The 21,035-nt window shown below is 37.7% G+C and overlaps 1 protein-coding gene across 5 annotated transcripts in view; it reads right to left on the bottom strand.

Moving 5' to 3' along the window:
- The window catches only part of WDR17 (WD repeat domain 17), a 94,335-nt gene that overhangs the window by 59,778 nt on the left and 13,522 nt on the right, over positions 1-21,035 (bottom strand). For all 5 annotated transcript variants that reach the window (XM_036763458.1, XM_036763460.1, XM_036763459.1 and 2 more), the window contains exons 4-7: positions 16,048-16,299; positions 13,231-13,353; positions 9,010-9,194; positions 2,249-2,417 (exon numbers count right to left, since the gene is read on the bottom strand). In XM_036763458.1, the coding sequence (XP_036619353.1) occupies positions 2,249-2,417; positions 9,010-9,194; positions 13,231-13,353; positions 16,048-16,299 (729 nt within the window). The remainder of the gene's footprint in view (positions 1-2,248; positions 2,418-9,009; positions 9,195-13,230; positions 13,354-16,047; positions 16,300-21,035) is intronic.

Genomic DNA, 21,035 nt, shown 5'->3' with positions numbered 1-21,035 from the left:
CAGCTGTATATTTGTCCTTAAGACTCACATACCTAACATATTCTATTCCTCTATCCCTCTATTTTTCATTCCATATCAATTTTGTTATTCTTTTTAGCTCTGTAAAGTATCCACTTAGCAATCTGTCTGATTTAATACTAAATCTGTAGAATAAATTGGGAAGTATTTTTATTTTACTGTATAGATGTAGCCTGGCTATAAGCATTGAACCTCTTTGCAAATAATTTAAGTCTTTCTTTCTTTCTGTAGGAAAAAAGTTTGTGTGTGTGTGTCTGTGTGTGTGTGTGTGTATGTATATATATACATGTATGTATGCTTATATTTTTATATATACACATATAGTTGTTATTTCAAATTAAATTTCTCTTCTTCCAAGTTTCTTTTGTTTACATACAGAAATGCTGATGATTTTGGTGGTTTTATTTTGTATTCTACTTTATTATCTCAAATTTTTTGTTATTGCTTCTTTACTGTTCTTGCTAATTCTCTTATTTTTTCTTATATTATTGCTATAGCCAGTATTTCTAGCATGTTATCAAATAATAGCACAAACACTACTACTATTATTTGCTTCATCACTGGTTTTATTGGAAAAGCTCCCAGTGTTTCTCTGTTAAAAAATTTTATTTCTTGGTTATAGAGAAATGTCTTTGATCTTTTTAAGGAAAGACTTTTCATTCCAATATTTTTCAGCATTTTAAACATAAACCCATGCCAAAAATATAAAACACATCAAGAATTTGTGTGGCATCCTGATGTAGGCTATGCTAATCTCTTTAGTGCTCTAAGTTTAGCATAGAGTCACAAAGTGGTCACAAGCATGAGCTTTTTCTAAGAATCTAAGGATTCTCTACTTTGAATTTAAGAATCGGTAGAAATTTATTTTGCACTGTGACTATGATGTTCCCATATTTATTTGGTAGGTGATTCAACATATTTGGGGAAGGAAGGGGAATAGGAGGAAGCAGTTTCTGTCTCTGAACTAAGGGGATCAAAATTAGGGCAGGTTTCTTTGGATTGTTCCATATGAAACAAAGGAATTTTAGAGGTCAAAAGACCTTAGCATCCTTCTTAGGGACACTTCACCTTTCTGTGAGTCTGAATTTCCTGATCTGGAAAATGAGGGAAAAAAATTCTTTCACTAGCTACTTCACAGAGTTATTGTCAGCAGAGCACTCCGAAACTGTAAAGTATTATTATTATTGAATGTTGTATTCTCTTCTGTTGTAGATCATGATATTACTTTAGGAAAGGCATATTTTCTCAATCTTCTTTTCCCCCTTCCCTCAATGCTATTCCCACTTTAAAATGGGAAGGGGAAATTATATGGGCAACTAACTCCTGATCTATGACCACCCTGGAAAGCACGGTCTGTGTTTGCCATTCTTTGCATCTCTGGGCTAAACACAGAATCTGGTACAGAGTTGGCATTTAATAAATACTTATTGATTACTTTATGAGTCTCATTGTATTCTACCAAAGAAAGTGAATCCAGAGATACATAACAAACAATAACAAATTATTTAGACATCCTAACAATTCTCCTTTCCTTAAGTATAGAATAAAAGATCAAAGGAACATAGACTTAGAGCTAAACAGGACTTCAAGGAGATTAAGCCTAACTCCCTCCATTTAAAGATAAGGAAACTGAGGCACAGGCATGTTAAGTAACTTGCTCAAGGTCACATAGATAGTAGGTGTATGAGGTACGATTTGAACTCGGGTCTTCCTGACTCCAAGTCCAGTGCTCTCTCCATTACTACACACTGTATCTCTCTATATAGTACGCATTTACAGCAAAACTTAATACATGAAAATCCAGATTTTTTAATTGATTTTTTTTTTGCAAAAAAGCAATTTGCTGAAACATTGATCATAGTATTCTTTAAAAGGCTGCATACTATATTTTGAGTTAGTTTATTTACATAACTGATTTTCACATGCCTTTTGGGGGACACATTTGTAAAACTGAGGAACCACATGAGGTCACATATGAGAGCCACATATAAGCTCCTCCTGATCACTGGTGACTCTTTTTTTGGACGTGCTATTTGTCAGAGACTCAGAGATGGGTCCTCTGTTTGCATGCTATTAAAATAACTATGCAAGTACTGGGCTAATAGAATGTTTTTGAGAATAGTTCCTAACAAGCCCAAGTGACTTTAACAGAAAGAAAATAGTTCAAATAAAAAAATCGTTGGAACAAAATCTATACAGTTTATTAAAATTCCAATAAAATAATCCTCACCTGGAGCCCAGGAAAGAGAATAAATAACCCCTTCATTCCCAGGAGAGGTATAGACTGCTGTCAGTGTGTTTACATCCCAGACTTTTATAGTTCCATCAAATGAAGCTGTTGCTAAAAGATTAGGATTATCAGGTTTAAATTTGCAGTCAAAGATAGTTTCCACATGCCCCTACAAGGCAAACAAAAAATAAAACATACAATATGTAAAGTAAGCACATTCATAAAAAATGTTACTGTCTTACACAATTTACAAGCTAATGTTGAAAATGTGAGCAAGCTGACATCCTTACTGGAGTCTTCTAGAAAGATTATAATAAAATAAGTGTATAAACAAAAAAAGATATGATATTAGAAGACTTACTGGTTTGCCACTTAACTAATACATAATCTTGCATATTGCACAGTTCTCAATTTCGCTGAACAGAAGATCCTCAAAACCATACAAATGTTGGCTAAATTTCCAACTACAAATACTTGCAATAATACCATTTTCCAATTGGTGGAGACATTTATCATGGAGTTCCTATAAAATCAACCTTTCAATATATTAAAGAACAAAAACATAAATGAAACAAAATGCCCTACTGGAGAAATGTAGATGCTAAAAGAGCTTGAGATGGTTTATTAATAAAGATAGGATCACTTATCTACCATGTTATTGCTAGAGATAAAAAGCACATATCTTTCATGTTATTTTGCTACTGTGATTCCATTTTTACGCTTTAAGTCAAATAGCAACAACCAAATCAGCATTCAATTAGTTCCTCTTATTCCTAAGCAGCTAAGTGGTGAAGTAGATAGGATGCTTTTCCTAGAATCAGGAAGCCCTGGTTCGAATCCTACTTAAGGCACTTACTAGCTGTGCGATCCTGGGCAAGTGACTTGACCTCTCTCAGCTTCAGCTTCCTTATCTGTAAAATGGGAATAACAATCGTACCTTCCTCACAGAGTTGTTGTGAGGGTCAAATTAGATAAAATACCTTAGAGTCTTAACACTTACAGCACTCAATAAAACACCAGCTGTTCTCATTGCTGTTCCTACCAAAAGGATCCACATAGAAATGGAAATCTGCCAGGGAGGATCTGTACTACTAGGACACATTTCCACTAGGTTCTTAAGCATTTTTAATTTTAATAAAACAAGTAATACTAGTAATATGGACATTACACACATATAGGATAATGGTTTGACTTCTATGTATGTGGTAGTAGTAATAGTGCTTCAATAATTTGATAGGAGAAGCATGTGAGGTCCCTATCAATACAAAGTTCCAATGCTTCTTCTAGGAAATATTTAAGGACGATCTGACTTTCGTGTTACTTTTGTGCTTTGTCCCTGATCAAGAGAGATACACCACACAAATCTTTAGGGGTGTACCTTGACTTAACGAGATGTTTAAAGGAAGAAGGATTTGAAGAAGGTAACATGACTATTTCCAGGCTGGTATCCAGGAAGAATTACTGAGACTACCTTTTCTAGATGGACAGTATCTCAGTTCAAACTTCCAGGGCTTTTCTTAAAGGTGCGAAGGTGATGTGTGTCTTTGTTACTGAGCAATTATTCTATAGAGGGAAGGAGGAAAAGAAGAATAGAACCACCCAGTGCTCTGCCCCTTCTGTTGAGCTAAGATTTCTCATATTCCTGTTTTGTATTCATTTGTAAACCAGTTAACAATTATTTGTCTTCTACAGAAGAATATGTCTCTGGAGTTACATGAAAATGGCTGTGTTGCTGTTTTTCATGAGGAGGACCTCAAGTGGGAAAAGGTAGTAGGACAGCAAGGGAGAGTGAAAAATGGGCAAATAAAGATTTGCTGCAAGAAGTCTATTGGGAAAACTGCTACTAATGATTTGTACCAGTATAACTTGGTAGAATTCAAACCCTTAAAGTAAACTAAGATACAAATTTATTTTTTGTAAAATATAAAAATCAACAAAATCAAATTTCATTTGAGTATTAGAGTAGATAAAGCAGATTTCAGAATCCCATGGATTTTTTCTGAAAGCATAGTAGCATAGTAGCAAGAACACTGGAATGGATTCTATTCCTGAGCTTTTTGACCTTTGTTGAAATCTCCTCATCTGTATAATGGAGTGCTTAGACTGGACAATCTCTGAGGTCCTCTCTAATTCTAATGGTTTATAATTCTGTGATATTTCTTTGTTTCACATCTATCATCAAGTCTTTTTCATCAAGGCAATTGTATTTTTCATATGAATTTTTTTTATTAGAGATGTTTATGGTTTCATTCAGTCAACAAACATGCATTCCTGGTATTGTGCTGGGTTCTGGAGCTGAATGGACAAAATCAAGCCCTCCTCAAGGCACTGACTAACTGAGGCAAACCACAGGTACACGTAGGGATACGTAGAAAATATATTTTAAAAAAAGAATACAGGCCCTAGCACCTGAAGGAATCAGGAAAGCCATTTGAAAACTAGATAACCTGGTCCAGGTTTCAGTTTATGGCTGGCCTGACTATTGGACAGGAGACAGGAGCTGCTGCTATGTGGTAGAAATGCAAATATTTACCTGGAAAATGAAAAGTATATCCCAGAAATATGAAAAAATGGGGACTTTGATCAGAGGTCACATGAAAAGGAAGGTGTAAAGTTGTAGAATTTCCTTAAAGAATAGGCACGTGAGCTTGGCCATCTTCAGAACCCTAGTTAGAAGAAGACCAAGTTGTAAACTAATACTAAGAAGGTATCTTTTCCTAGGAAAGGAACAGGTGCATAACAAAATTTAATGTTACATCCAACCAGCAAAAAGAAATAGCATGAAGTAGGGCATAGAGAGTTGGGTTCAGGAATCCAGGAAAACCTAGGCTCAAGTCTTATCTCTGATACAATACTGGGTATGTAACCCTGTGCCTCATGCAACTCATCATACAACTGTCTAAGACTTTTATGTTACAGAAGAGTTGCTAATCTATACTGGTAGTAGGAGTTTCCTTACTGGGAAGGTCTACACCCCCCAAATCCATCTAATGATAGGTTTAGTCATATTCAAATATAAATTTATTTGTAATTCTTCAACATAAACTATAATTTCATTACTTTTCTGCCAATTATATACTTTGTTATGAATGAAAGTGTATTTAAGTGCTTTCTATTTTGCTAAGTGCTAGGGGTGCAAATAGAAAGGCAGACAGTTCCTGCTCTGAAGGAGATCACCTTCCAAAGCAGGAAACAATACGTAGAATAGTTTTCATCTGTGAGTCAGATGGAAAGGCTGATCTTTCTTAAGGTACAGTGGCAAAGCAGACAGTGACACATCTTCTTTAACCCCTTTCTGACGTCTTAACATTTGGCTGTATAAAGGGCATTGGCAAGAATTTTGTTCTCCTGGTCCTTAGGAGCAGTTGCTGCTGAAGGGACAAGGCTTGTAGCATTTGCAGAGCTTATGGCTGGGCTGAGTCTCCACAAGGGTTACTACCCTGAGCTATGGCTGTAGGGACCAAGCTGGAGGCAAGGCCAGTGGTCTAGGGAGCACAACTGTTGTTGGAGCTCTCAGGTTTAATCACCTATTGCCGGCAATTGGTATTGGTAGGAGTAGCAGGACGGCAAGCGCTCATCCCCAAGGGTTGCTTCCCTACCTTACGGGCTGCTGGGGGCCGGGCTGGAAGCAAAGTTGGTGGTCTTAGGGTCATTGCCACTCCCAGGGCTCTTGGGCTCTTTCTACCATGGTCTGACAGGAGGTGGGGATTGAGGGTTGGTTGTGGTTTGACTGGCCTGGCCCATGTTTTGTGCCCAATCTCATTGTTTCTTCAGTGTGTTCCTTAGGTGTTCATTTTCCTTTATATAATGGACTCCAGTGCCACTCTCATTAACTCTTGACCGGGTTGTACCCTCAGTACCCCCTAACTGGTCTGTCTCCAGACTTTCCCCTTTTCAATCCATCCTTCAAACTTATTGCTAAAGTAGACTTCCTAATGAACAGATCTGAAAGTTTCTCTCTTGCTCAAAAACATTTCGTAGCTCCCTACTGTTTACCAAAGAAAATAAACATTTTTTTTGCAGTTAATTCAAGATTCTTATTATCTGCCTCCAGTCTTCTCCTTGGCTTTATTTATAGTACTGCATATTCGGTACTCTGCTAAACATTCTACATTCTACTGTCTCTTTTAGACTTCTTCCATAAGACTGAAACAGACTCCAAAAATCCCCCCCAAAATCTTTTTTTCTAAATTCACTTGTGGCCAGGTGAAATTCTTGGTAAGATGATTATTTCTAACAATATTAATATTCTAGTATGGTTTAATATATGTGTATATTATATAGCTGTGTAAGGACTGGGGGTGGCAGGGAGCAGTTTTGTTTCCACAGAGTTGAAAGAATTCCTCTTCCCCTCCTGGGCCCTGCCCCCCTAGCTTTAGCAGAATTTAAGTCAGGTGACTGGTTAGAACTAATTCTAATCAAAGTTCTGGGGCAAAAGGTTAGAGGCTTGTAGGTATGCTTAAATGAGCCATTTGAGGTAGGCAGTCAGGGGGTTTGTATCTGGCCAATGAAGAGCCTGATGAGAGATTCAAAGGGAAAGTCAATAAAAGAGTTGGCGTCCATCTGAGTCCTTTGTACTCTCCTGTACTCTGTTCGGGGACGTGCCCATTTATTCAGACCGAATAAATGTAAAACATAATTAAAGCACCCCTGCTTGGGTGCCGTCCTTTCTCATGGGAAAGCAATACAATTCCTTTTTGCCTTCTCTCAGGAACAGTCTCTGCCTATTTTTAACGTGAGTAGTGGTCTCAGACGCACACAGCTATTTCTAGCTCTATATCTCTTTACTATTTCTGAAGTTTTTAGTCATTTGAGAGCAAATTGTGGTAAGTCATGGTCAAAGAACTACTCCTAACCTTGAAAGTCCCCTCACTTCACATTTGTCTTTTCCCCTTAAAAGGTACAGAAACAGGGGCTTTAGATTGGAGGAATAAGAGAAATTATATGTTTTATAACCTACAAACCCACACACACCTTGACAGTGAGGCACCCTATAGAGAGAGGGAGAGCAGAGGCTAGCAGTATGGGGCTTCTCAGTGGGTAGCTATCACAGTGGATAAATTCATGCTTATTTAGGCAGACATGCTGAATAATAGCCCTGCTTTAAGTGGTTCTGATGGGGTGACAGACTTGGATCTTAAAAGGAAAAGACCATGTCTTCGAAAGCAACCTAGTCCCTGAATTTTCTCACACATTTCAGCAGCCCAGATCACTGGCATCTCCCCCAAGGCATCTGGCCCATCCCAGCCCACCTGGATACTTGACAGTCCTTTCCCTGTGGTCCTTGACCTACCCAGACCACTTAATTCCTGTCACTATTGCACCTGGCTCACCACAGGCTACTTACCACTCCTTAATCCCATCCAGATCTTTTCACTATCCTTTTTTTGTACATAAGTATCAGTCTTACCCCATAAGCTGAAGATTCACTAGGAATCTCACCCACACTATGGGCATTACAATAAACCTTGCTACTTTGACTGGAAGACAATTTGGGCGCTTGAATTCCTTCCAGGCAGAAGCTGCCCAGTACCCTGATATTTTGAAGTTCACAGCAACCCCAAACCACATCATTTTCTTGTAAATCAGAGGCCTGTCCACTGCTCTGTCTCAGTTTCTCTCTCTACCCACCCCCCACCTCTAATGCAACCTGCCTATTGAGTTAGGTGTGGGTCTTCCTAGTGAATACTTAGCTTTGAGTCCTCTCTCAGTGGGGAAGCCTCCACTTCCTTGTTGACCTTGTCATAATAATGGTACTAGCTGACCACAAACAGAGACACATGCTTGAATTTACTCACTACAGAAATGGTGTATAATGCAGTGTTTACTCACCACAGAATTGAGAGGCAAAGAGATATACAGAATAACAAGAAAACAATGCATTACAAAACAATATCTACTGAGAATCTACAGGCCTACTATTCTACTCCAGCCTTAGGACTGAACTAGACCTAGGAGTTTTAGGAAATGTGCAAGTTGCATATGTTTGCTCTTCCCCCAAAAAGCATGTAAAAGAGTATCCCCTCCCTTCTTGACTTACTATATGAAATGGTGGAAACTGGAAGAAGTCTGATCTGGGATTCCCAGCACAGGAAACCACCTAAGACCCCAAGTCAACTATGGAAAGGATTGATATTCCCATGAGGAGATGTTTTCCATCCCATCTATCTTCTACAAACTTGGCTGGCCACAGCTAGCCTATAACAGAGTACAGTGAATGGATTTGGTGGCTAGTCCAGGGCAGGAACTGAGCTATGGGTTCCAGAGTGCTGCTTGAACCAGATCTTCTCTGTAATAGCCACTTAATGTTATTTCCTTCTCATACCTCCTGCCCAAAGACCCTTCTGCTTGGCACAAGGAGAGAAGCAGTAGTATAAAGCAAGGGGCAGGGAGGAAACTTACCCATGATTTTTTAAAAAAAATATTTATTATTTGTAATATATAGGCATGACATCATTCAGCACCATCACCTTAGTTGCTATTGATGGGGGATTTTGGTCCAGACCTGTGATTTCATTAGTAGAACAGAACCCGTACTGTAGAAATTCCCTCTACCAATATAGATTGGTAGCTTTTCTCTTACAGTCTTAGCTGCTTGGGGCACTGAGAAGTTAAGTGATTAGTCCATGGTCATGCTATGAGAGACTAGACTTGAACCTAGGTTTTCCTGACTCCAAGTCTTGCCTTCTTTCCACTATACAAGACTGCATAATATAAAAAGGTAGAAAGTCATAGATTTTAGAACATGATAGTAGACATACCAAGTCCCTAAGAAAATCCCATTTCTTGGCTCCCATATCATAAAGCCCAACTCCACCATCCATGAAACAGCAGACTGCATGGCCCGGAGGAAGAGAAAAAGTTTGATTCTGTGTCAGAGTTGGAGGAGGAACAGCTTCACTAGTTGAGGATGTATAATGATTTTTGGTTGGAGAATGTGCTGAAACTGTTTAATTTAAACAAAAAAAGTATAAATTACATGAAAGTATTAGGCAAGCAGTTAAACATTTATTAAGCACCTTCTATGTGCCAGGCACTGTGCTAAAACTAACACACTTCTCATATACTAGAACCAAGTCTCAATACATCGTTTAAAATAAAGATGTTCAATTATTTATTTTCTTTTATAATCTGAATCTTGTGAATGAAGCCAAGATATTCTGACCAAATTTTCTGTACAAATAAAGGAATACTTTTTTGAGAAATGTATGGGGAAAATGTATAAGTTATACATAACCCTGGTCTCCTGCTTATACACACACACACACACACACACACACATATACACACAATAGTTAAGATATCCTTACAAAAAAGAAGTATATACAGTTACGAAAGAATAAAAATTTAATTAAAATTTCATTGGAAAAGTATAGTTCATCCTATTCCAGGAGCCTGACAAAAAAAAAACCTTTTAAAAAATCCGCAGATACAATGTTTAATATAAAACTTTCCTCTGAATAATGCTACAATATTATAACCTTCCCTAATACCTCTTATAAAGAGAACTTCAGCTATTTAAAAATCATAGAATTTAAGAGGCAGAAGGGGCCTTCTGGATGATCTGGTTTACCCCTCACTTACTTACAGATGAAGTAAATGAGGTCCAGGTTTTTTGTTGATTTTAAAACCAAAAAAGAAACATGAATTGACCAGGTCCAATGCTAGATATGGGCAGAACTGAGAAATGAACTCAAGTCTCTAGACTCCTAGTCTCGTATATTTTGCAATGCTCCATGCTATTTAACCTCCAATGTTAATTTCAGACTCCTAAACTTTATCCTTGCAGCATAGGTACTACTACTAACTTGCAGAATCTGTTGACCGTCAGGCATGAAATCATTACTGAAATGCTCCTATGGTTAAAGTGAATTGCCTTCCCTGCTGTACTAACAGCTACACTCTATACTGTTTAAAATGCATCTTCATCATATTCATGACCTGGATGTCATTTCTTCAACTAACCCCTTTATTTAAGAGTGTTTCTATAAAGAAAAGGATATTTTAAGAATTGGAGTCAGCTTGCTACCTCACTGGTCTTTAAAGTTCCTTCCATCTCCAAATCCTACTATCCTTTACAAAATTAGTTTATCATCTTGTCACCTCTACAGAGACTAAGTTAGTTTTCTGAACAAGTGTTAAAACTTCTGGACAATAAGTTTTTCCTTCCTAATTTTCTCTCTCTATTACATATTTTATATATGTAATATATTTATGCATAATATTTAAAAATGTATATCTATATATAATATCCTGAAAACATTTAATACCTTTCATTGTTTTTTTTAACAGTTAGGTGACATAATGCATGCAGATCTAAGGCTTTAAAATGGGTCCAACCTTCAAATACATATTTGCAATATGGCTGATATTGGAATGTGACTAGAATGTGAATACAGGGGGAGGAACAGCTTTTCACAGAATGATCCACCTATTTCAAGAAGGCCTCCATGACTTTTCACCTGGAAAAGAATATGTTCTGTAGATTGCCATCTATATTGCCAAAGTGAATCACAGGACATATAATCACATCAGATTGCATAGAAGGAGATGTTAATTTACCAGATAATTTAATTTAGGCCCTAACTACATGCATTCTTTTCAGGCTTTGTAGGAAAAGTGCTAGACCTTACAGGAGTTAAGAAATCCAGATTCAAGTTCTGGCTGCCACATGTGGCAACATGGTGTTCTAGTGGCTAGAATGCCAGACTTGGATTGGGAAGGCCTTTCATTTTTGTCTTTGTACTCTTAGCACTTAGCACAATACTTTACGCTTTGTGAAAACACATTATATATATATTCTCTCCTTTGACTCTAATAACAACCCTCTGAAGTTGGTACTACAGGCACCGAATCAAAGAATTTCAGAGATTTAAGTGACCTTAGTGGCCATCTACTTCAACCCATATTCTAAAAGAATAGCTGTACAATGCACATGATGAGCGTTATTCACCCTGTCCTGGGCCTTCTTCTCTTTTCTCTCATACTATTACAATAAGAGATCTCATCAGCTCTCATCGTTTCAACTATCATTTCAATGCAAAAGACTCTCAGATCTGCTTGTCTAGACTTCATCTCTATCCTGACCTCCAGTCTCACATTACTAATTCCCTAAAAGAAATCTTAAACTTATAAATGTCCCCTGTTTCTCCTCTAATAATGTCAGAAGGCCTGGGGTAGGCCTTCATCACCTCATGCCTGGACGACTGCAATAGCACAGTGGTTGATCTCTCTGCTTCAAGCCTCTCCCCACTCTAATTTAGTCTCCACTCAGCTGTCAAATTGATCTTCCTAAAACTGCATCTGACTCTATCACTCTATCATATTTAGTCAACTCCAGTGATTCCATCATGCTACCAGGATCAAATAGGAAAGCCTGTTTGGATTTTAAAGCTCTTTATAACCTAGTTCCTTCCTAGTTTTCCAGTCTTCTTACACCTTACTCCCCTTCATATCCTCTTCAATCCAGTGACACTGGCCTCCTAGCTGTTCCTCACACATGACATTCCATCTCCTGTCTCTAACTGTTTTCATTAGCTGTATCCCAAGCATGGAACATTGTCCCGTCTCAATTCCACCTCCTGGCTTTCCTGACTTCCTTCAAGTCTTAACTAAAGTCCCAACTTCTTCCAGAGGTCTTTCCCAGTCATCCTTCACCTTAGTGCCTTCACTTTGGGACTCTCTCAAACTTATCCTATCTATATCTTGTCTGTACATAGTTCTTTGCATGTTGTCTTCCCCGTTAGACTGTGAGCTCTTAGAAGTAGGTACTATCTTTGGCCTTTCTTTGTATATCTCCAGTGCTTAGCACAGTGCCTGGTACATAGAAGGCTCTTAATAGATACTAGTTGATTGACTTCTATTTGATAAAAGCACCCATTTAAAATCTTCTTTGGGCATCTTCTGCTCACTTATTCTTCAAAGAATCTCATCTCTCCTGCCTCTACTTCTACAAAATGCCCCTATACCACCTTCACATTCCATATTACTATTTTTCTTTTAGTAATTATTTTCTTCTGCCTTTTTTCATCTCCCCAGTATTCAGCGCTGTGTCTGGCACATAGTAGGTGTTTAATAAATGTGTGTTGATTAATTGACTAAGGAATACAAACACAGAAGCAATAGTCCCTGCCCTCAAAAAGCTTACACATTTTTTAAGGAGAAGACAACATATACATGTATAAATACAGACAAAAATAAGTATGTAAATATTCATAATACTTATAATGTAAACACTACAAAATAAGTATGTAAATCTGTATGCATATACACAGAATAAAGGGTAAATTTGTATGTGTGTGTGCGTGAGCACACAGCAGTTGAGAAGAATTAGGAAAAGCTTTAGAAGGAGGTAGTGTCTGATATGAGTTATGAAGGAAATTAGGTGTTCTAGAAGACAGAAGTAAGGAAGGAGTGTATTTCAGGAATAGAGGGGTTAGTCTGAGAAAAAGAGAATGTCTTTATACCTGTTCACTATATATTATAAGGATAACATCACCTACTTTTCAGCCACTTTCTTCTTTTGAGCCATATAAAAATACTATTAAAAAAATCTTCCTTACTACTTTAATGCTGCTTCATCCTTTCTCAAGTACCTTAGAATTGTCTGTTGTTGAGTTAAGGACCGTAGAAGGATCATCAAACTGCTCTCTTAACCCCTTCATTTTGAAGATCATTAAACAAGCATTTATCAAGTGCTTACTAAGTGACAGGTAGTGAGGATACAGAGATCAAGGTAATTAAGCCCAGAGAGAATACGTAATTTGCCCAGATTTACACGGGGGGCAAATGGTGGAGCCAGGACTGAAATCTGAATCTTCTAGCTTTGTAGTCATTAATCTAATATGTCAGAGTCCCAGGGTTTTTTATTTCTGTCACTTAGTCCAACCCAAGACACTTCACTAGCCTGTGATACTTATTAACAGCTATCATATTTGTTATCAACTATAAACTTTCTTATCAAATAATGTATTTTTACTCACATTTTTTCTTTGGCGGAGAATTAAGTACATGTAAAACATGAAATCCTGTTTTCTTCAATTTAAAATTCTCAATAGGTGTTGACCTTGAAACATTCCAAACTCTAAGTACCCCAACTTGGGAATCTAATAGGAACACAAAAATTCTCTTCAGTAAAGCTCAGTTTTGAAATTGGATTACCTACATATAAAATGTAATTAAACTATATTTGTGTGATGTAATATATATATTATTATATATATTATATATAATATATAAAATAGTAATATATAAATGTATAAAATGTAATTAAACTATATATTAAACTATAACAGAGGGAATTTAGTGTATTTTGTTGACATCACTCTTAAAATGTAGTATAATAATATATTCACATCACCATAGCTCATTTTACATATAAAACAAATTACACATACATGGCAAATTTTATTTATATACGTGTGTGTGTGTGTGTGTGTGTGTATTCACTCCCTACTTCCTGACCATCTGCTCCATAGCCTTCACAGCTGCCTTCACTGTCCTACCTACCCATCCCTTAGAGACCATTCCCTGGAGATGTGAGACCCTTTCAACCTCTGGCTTTGCCCCTGGGGCTCCAGGTTTCTTTCCTGGCCCCCTACTTCAGGGAGACCCTAGTCATATTTTGCTTTACTCCCTACTCACCAGCCACCTCCTCACCCAGACCAAACAATACTCTAGAGGTTTCAGCCCTTTCATCTCTGGAAATTTTGCCTCAATACTCTCTAGTTCTGAATCATGATCAAAATCAGTCTGCATCTGTTCCAGTGTCAGATTATTCCCCTATAGCTCCACTCACTGTCTGCATCTTAGTGCCCCAACCTTGCCACTATCTCCCTATGGATATTGTTTTCTTCTGTGATAATATCCTTGAAGATCTGAGTTATCTTTTATTTTGCATTTGTATCTCCAAGACTTGACACAGGGCTTAGCACCTAATAAGTGCTTTGTAAATGGTGGAGTAGCTAGGTGGTGCAATGGAGAGAGTGTCAGTTCAGGAAGACCTGGGTTCAAATGTGGCTTCAAACACTAGCTGTGTGACCCTGAACATGTCACTTTAAAAAAAATCTCTGCCTCAATTTCCTCATCTGTAAAATGGAGATTATAATAGCACCTTCCTCCTAGGGTTGTTGTAAGGATCAAATGAGATTATATTTGCAAAACACTTGGCACAGTGCCTGGCACATAGTGACTACTATATAAATGTTATTATTATTGTTAAATGCTTTTCATTCATGTACTTAAATATATTATTTGAAAGCTTAGGCTTTCAAATATAGCATTTCCTTCTATTAGCTTTTTTTCCTATTACTCAATAGCTCAAAATACCCTTTTAGTCGCCATACAAATTACTTACTGTTTGTACCCCAATTCAACTAAATATTCTTTTTCTAATCTACTATTTAAGTCACTTTGATCTGACCATTTCCCCGCCTATTACATACTTTCTGGACAGTCTCACTCAGAAATAAGTACTAGGCAGAGAGAAGTCCCTCCCTTCCTATTTCTCTTTCTGATCTACAGAGATGGATGAGACATAGTCTCCTGGGCAGATAGGGAAGGAATGAAAACATTTGATCTCCACCCTCCTCTGCCTCCTGTGCCTCCAAACCTTCTTTCTTACTGCCAAAGTGGCCCTCCTTCTCATCCAAGCTCTTGTATTCTACCATCGTTTGCTGAGGAAATTACCTTCCCCACACACAGATATTTCTCCTCATGCTAGCCACGTGAAACACAGAGGAGCAGAACATACAATAAAGAATGATTTTTTGAAAATCTCCTGCTAACCAAAAGCAAAATTTAAAAATAATAAAACACATAAAAGATAAAGTCCCATTTGTATAACATGCTATATCAGACACTAAGCATACTTCATAAAGGGGTTGTGCATATTTTCTTCAATGTATTAAGTTAAATATCAGAAAACATTAGGCCCATCACTAATGAAGCCAAGGTTGGAGGTTCAAGCTCAGAATCTCTATTCATTAACAAAACTGCTTCACATTCATGGGCAGCTAGCTACCTTAAAGATGCCTAATATTGGTAATAAGGATAACCTGGTGAAGGGAGTTTAAAGGAAGCAGCATAATTTCTTAAAACAACTCAAAATACATGGCATCTTCTTTAAACACACATAAAGCTAGCACAACGGTTTATAATATTAACAAGTCTTTACCAAAGTGGTATTGTGATGCCCTGTCATGACAAGCAGGTGACCTGAGATTCTTAAAGGCTATGCCAGCAAAACAAAAGCTTTGTCACACCTTCTCAAACTAAAAAAACCCTCTGAGTATTAAACCACCCTCATCATCCAACCTGAGCCTATTCTCAGATCTAGGTCATGGCTGACCAATTTATCAATGAAATCAATAAAGGTTACTGACCTCCTTCCATAGTCATTCTGTCAAGACCTAATTTTAGCCACACTAATCTGGCAAAGTCACACACATACACACTTCTAATTTACTCGATAGTTCAAGATAAAATTACACGCATCATGGGAATGGACACCAGAAACATGTACAGTCCTCATCTCACCTTGCCATGAGGATGAAATTCAAATGGAACGTAGGTAACTTAAATGGTTCTTATCTCACTTTTATCTAAATATCATATGAAAATTCAAATGCCTAAAGATCACTTTCTGTTTCCTTTTCAGATTTATATATTGCCTCAGAAAGATCTTAGGAGCACAGAATTTAGAACGCTTTAAGACTTGTACAGAATTAATCAGAACAAAGCCTAAAATCAATTTTTTCAGAATGCAATTACTTCAATAGAAACTCCTCAATGACACTTACCTCCAGTTATAAACATCCCAGGGGCAGTAGGAACCCAGGCTAAGCACTGCACTGATACTGCTGCCGTGGGAAAATTAAATGTTGTGATACAAGAGAGTGATTCAGAATCTACAAGGCGAATGCCATGATGTAAATTTGCCACGAGGAGATAGTCAGTAGACAGTGGGTCCCATTCCAGATCTGTAACAGGATCCTCTTCATCTGTCCCTTCAAGGGATTCAGGTCTCAGAATATGTTTCTGATTCTTAGAACCTATTTTTTTCAGAAGAGGAAACTTTATTTACAAAACCAACCATTCACAATTTATAGTGCATCAGATTACTGTTCTCTGTACTCCATGAATCATTTGTGTACAGAATCATGGAGATAAGTGTGTTTACAGAAGCATTGGCTGTATAGAGGGATATAAGAATTTGTTGCTGTAAATATATTCAGATTGTGAGTATACCTGTTGAGTATGGCAAGCATTTTATGGACATTGAGAGTCTTTTCTCCATATTACTGTAAGGGTGGAAAAAGCAGAACTGTCCCCACTCTGCAGTTTATAGGGTAGAAGGGATAACAAAGAAAAATAATTACCTAGATTAATATGAAATCCTGTAAATAACTGACAAATAGCTTTGCATTTTCCAAAAAGCTCTTATATCTTAAAATAATTTATATACCAACACTGTAAAAAGCAAACCATTTTGAAATTTGTATGAACAATGTAATGGTTATTCATGATTCCAGCTGACTGATGATGAAACATGACAGAGAGGTGATTGGTTTAGGATGCAGAATGAGACATATATACTTTTATATAGCCACTGAGGAAATGTGTTTTGCTTGATTATTTATATTTTGTTATGAGAAATTTGCTTTTCTTTTCTTCTTTCAATGGGGTTAGGGAGCATGCAGGAGAGAAAAGAGGCTTCAGATGACTTGAAAAAATAGAGGGAGGTGCTATAGATATAGAATACTGCATGTGCTTTCAGAGAAAATCAATGAATTATTAGTTTTACTTAACTGTTTTACCTCATTACATGAGAACTCCCATAAAATGGGAGCAATCTGTAAATGTTTGTAATGTAAAAATAAAACATAGCAATAAAACTTTTAAAAGAGACTGCTGAATATTCTTGCATAAAGGAAAAGGAAAAAGAACCTACAAGCATAATGATAAAAAGGATGACAAAGTCCAGGACTAAATTTGTCCTTTACCTCCTGTGATTTGTCATGAACTCTTCCTCTATCCAAAAATCTGACAAATGACTTTCTTCCCATGCTCCTCTAGTTTGCTTATGATATCACCCTTAATGTCTAAATCATGTACCCATTATTTTAAGTATATAGTGTGAGATGTTGGTCTGTGCCTATTTTGTGCCATACTACTTTGAAGTTTTCCCAGAAGTTTTTGTCAGATACTTAGTTCTTGCCCCAGTAGCTGAGATCTTTGAGTTTATCAAACACTAGGTTACTGGGCTCATTTGCTTCTGTATATTGTGTACCTCATCCATTCCACTTATCAAACCACTTTATTTCTTATCTAGTACCAAACTGTTTAGATGATTACTGCTTTGTAGGACAGTGGGAGATCTGGTGCTACTCAACACTTCTTCTGTTTCTGCCTCCACTGGTCCTCAGCCAAATGCTGCCTACTATGTGTCTCCTTCTGCCATAGTTCCTGGATTTCCTCACATGAGTACATTTTCTTAGTATATAACATACACTGGATATTATATGCCCACAAACACCTCCACACCTTGTTACCTATCCTGTTCCTTTTGAATGAGTTATACCCTAACTCCAGAGCCATATTCCATTTATGGGTTTTATCTTGCCAAATTTCAATGATAACTATGAGTTCAAATTCGCCTCTTGATGTAAGGATCTCTAGTTCACCTTGCTTGTTATTCATATTTTGAATATTTATGTGTAGTCATGAGGCCATGACTTTCATTGCTGGCTCCTTTCTTGGATTTTTCTTACTATGAATTCACAGGCTAGCCAAGGCATTTCTACTGCTATTCTTCTTCTGTTGTAGTTACTGTCTATTCTCATTTGGTGGGTATGCAGAGGCAGTTTTCTCCCTCTATTTTCCTTTTTAAAGTACTTTGATTAGATTTGCAAGGCTCTAGGCAAATACATTCTTACTGACCCTTGTTAGATGTAATCCATCCCTGATCAGAAGCCTGTTTTTCCTATATTTTAAATTGTGGTCCAGGAAAGTCCTATTCTCAGAAGTCATTTTCTAAACCAGATGCATTTCTCTTCTGAAATTCTTGCATTCGATCAACAGCAACAATGAAAAACAAACAAAAAACAAAACAAAAAATATCTTTGCCCCTGACATCCTCATTTTCTTTATGAAGATTTTTTTTAGCAATGTGAGTTAGCCAGGTTGACAAGTCTTGGAGAGTTCTCTGTCAGGTCCTTGATATATACATGCATACATACATACATATATACATATACACACAAACACATATACACATATATACGCATACATATATATATGTATGTATAGATATATGTATATATACACATATATATGTATGTATGTATGTATAGATATATATGTATATACATGGGGGGAGGAGCCAAATTAGCTGCTGAAAAGCAGGGACTTGTGTGAGCTCCCCCCAGGTCCCTCCAAAAACCTATAAAAATGGCTCTGAACAAATTCTAGAACTGCAGAACCCACAAAACAGCAGAGGGAAGCAGGGCTGCAGTCCAGGACAGCCTGGATGGTTGTTGGGTAAGGTCTATCCCGCACAGAGCTGAGAGCAGAAAGGAGCAGAGCCCAGCATGGGCTGCACCCAGACCAACCAGCCCAGGAGCTGGATGCAACAGGCCCTAGCACTGTGAATCAGTGAGCTGTGGAGGTTACCAGACTTCTCAACCCACAAACACCAAAGACAACAGAGAAGGTCAGTGGGAAAAGCTGCGGGGACAAAGTGAAGGAGTTCTCAGTTTGGCTACCACCCCAGAGGCAGTGGGGGTGGTGCAGCAACAAAACTACAGCTGTAGTTGCTTCCAGCCCCAGACTCACCTGATGGGAGGAATTAAGTGGCAGACCTGAGCAGGAGTGCAGAGCCTGCTCAAGATGATCTGAGTCCCATCCTGGTTGGTGGTTCTTGGGGGAGGAAGAGCGCTGGTGTGGCAGAGCTAGCTGTATAGAAATAGCTCTGAAAACAACAGCACATCCTCTCAAGCTTGGAACAAAGTACTCTCTACTCTACAAGCAGTCATACCCTGACGAAAAACTCAAGGGTCAAGTAGTTGGCTGGGAACATGGCCAGGCAGCGAAAACGGACTCAGATTCAGACTCAGATTTTGGAATCTTTCTTTAGTGACAAAGAAGGCCAAAAAATACAGCCAGAAGAAGTCAACAAAGTCAAAGAGCCTACATCAAAAGCCTCCAAGAAAAACATGAACTGGTCTCAGGCCATGGAAGAGCTCTAAAAGGATTTAGAAAAGCAATTTAGAGAAGTAGAGGAAAAATTGGGAAGAGAAATGAGAGTGCTGCAAGAAAACCATGAAAAACAAGCCAACTACTTGCTAAAGGAGACCCAAAAAAACACTGAAGAAAATAACACCTTAAAAAATAGACTAACTCAAATGGCAAAAGAGCTCCAAAAAGCCAATGAGGAGAAGAATGCCTTGAAAGACAGAATTAGCCAAATGGAAAAGGAGGTCCAAAAGACCACTGAAGAAAATACTACCTTAAAAATTAGACTGGAGCAAGTGGAAGCTAGTGACCTGATGAGAAATCAAGATGTTATAAAACAGAACCAAAGGAATGAAAAAATGGAAGACAATGTGAAATATCTCATTGGAAAAACCACTGACCTGGAAAATAGATCCAGGAGAGAATATTTAAAAATTATTGGACTACCTGAAAGCCATGATCAAAAAAGGAGCCTAGAGATCATCTTTCAAGAAATTATCAAGGAAAACTGCCATGATATTCTAGAGCCAGAGGGTAAAATAGAAATTGAAAGAATCCACCGATCATCTCCTGAAAAAGATCCCAAAAAGAAAACTCCTAGGAATATTGTCATCAAATTCCAGAGCTCCCAGATCAAGGAGAAAATATTGCAAGCAGCCAGAAAGAAACAATTTGAGTATTGTGGAAACACAATCAGGATAACACAAGATCTAGCATCTTCTACATTAAGGGATCAAAGGGCTTGGAATATGATATTCCAGAAGTCAATGGAGCTAGGATTAAAACCAAGAATCACCTACCCAGCAACACTGAGTATCATGCTCCAAGGCAAAATATAGATTTTCAACAAAATAGAGGACTTTCAAGCTTTCTCAGTGAAAAGACCAGAGCTGAATAGAAAACTTGACTTTCAAACACAAGAATCAAGAGAAGTATGAAAAGGTAAACAAGAAAGAGAAATCACAAGGGACTTACTAAAGTTGAATGGTTTTGTTTACATTCCTACATGGAAAGATGATGCGTATAATTCATGAGACCTCAGTATTAGGGTAGCTGAAGGGAATATACATACACACACACACACACACACACACACACACACACACATATGTATAGACAGAGGGCACAGGGTGAGTTCAATATGAAGGGATGATATCTAAAAAAAATTAAATTAATGGAAGAGAGAGGAATATATTGAGGAGGGAGAAAGGGAGAGATAGAATGGGGTAAATTATCTTGCATAAAAGTGACAAGAAAAAGCAGTTCTGTTGGGAGGGAAGAGGGGGCAGGTGAGGGGGAATGAGTGAATCTTGCTCTTATCGGATTTGACCTGAGGAAGGAATAACATACACACTCAGTTGGGCATCTTACCCCACAGGAAAGAAGGAAGAAGGAGATAAAAAAGGGAGGACAATAGAAGGGAGGGCAGATAGGGGGAGGAGGTAATCCAAAGTGAACACTTTTGAAAAGGAACAGGGTCAAGGGAGAAAACTGAATAAAAGGGGACAGGATAGGAAGGAGCAAAATATAGTTAGTCTTTCACAACATGAATATT

The sequence above is a fragment of the Trichosurus vulpecula genome, chromosome 6, assembly GCF_011100635.1.
Source record: "Trichosurus vulpecula isolate mTriVul1 chromosome 6, mTriVul1.pri, whole genome shotgun sequence".
NCBI classification, from domain to species: Eukaryota; Metazoa; Chordata; class Mammalia; order Diprotodontia; family Phalangeridae; genus Trichosurus; species Trichosurus vulpecula.
Note: the sequence above shows the minus strand (reverse complement) of the source record. Positions and strands in the feature narration are given on the sequence as shown.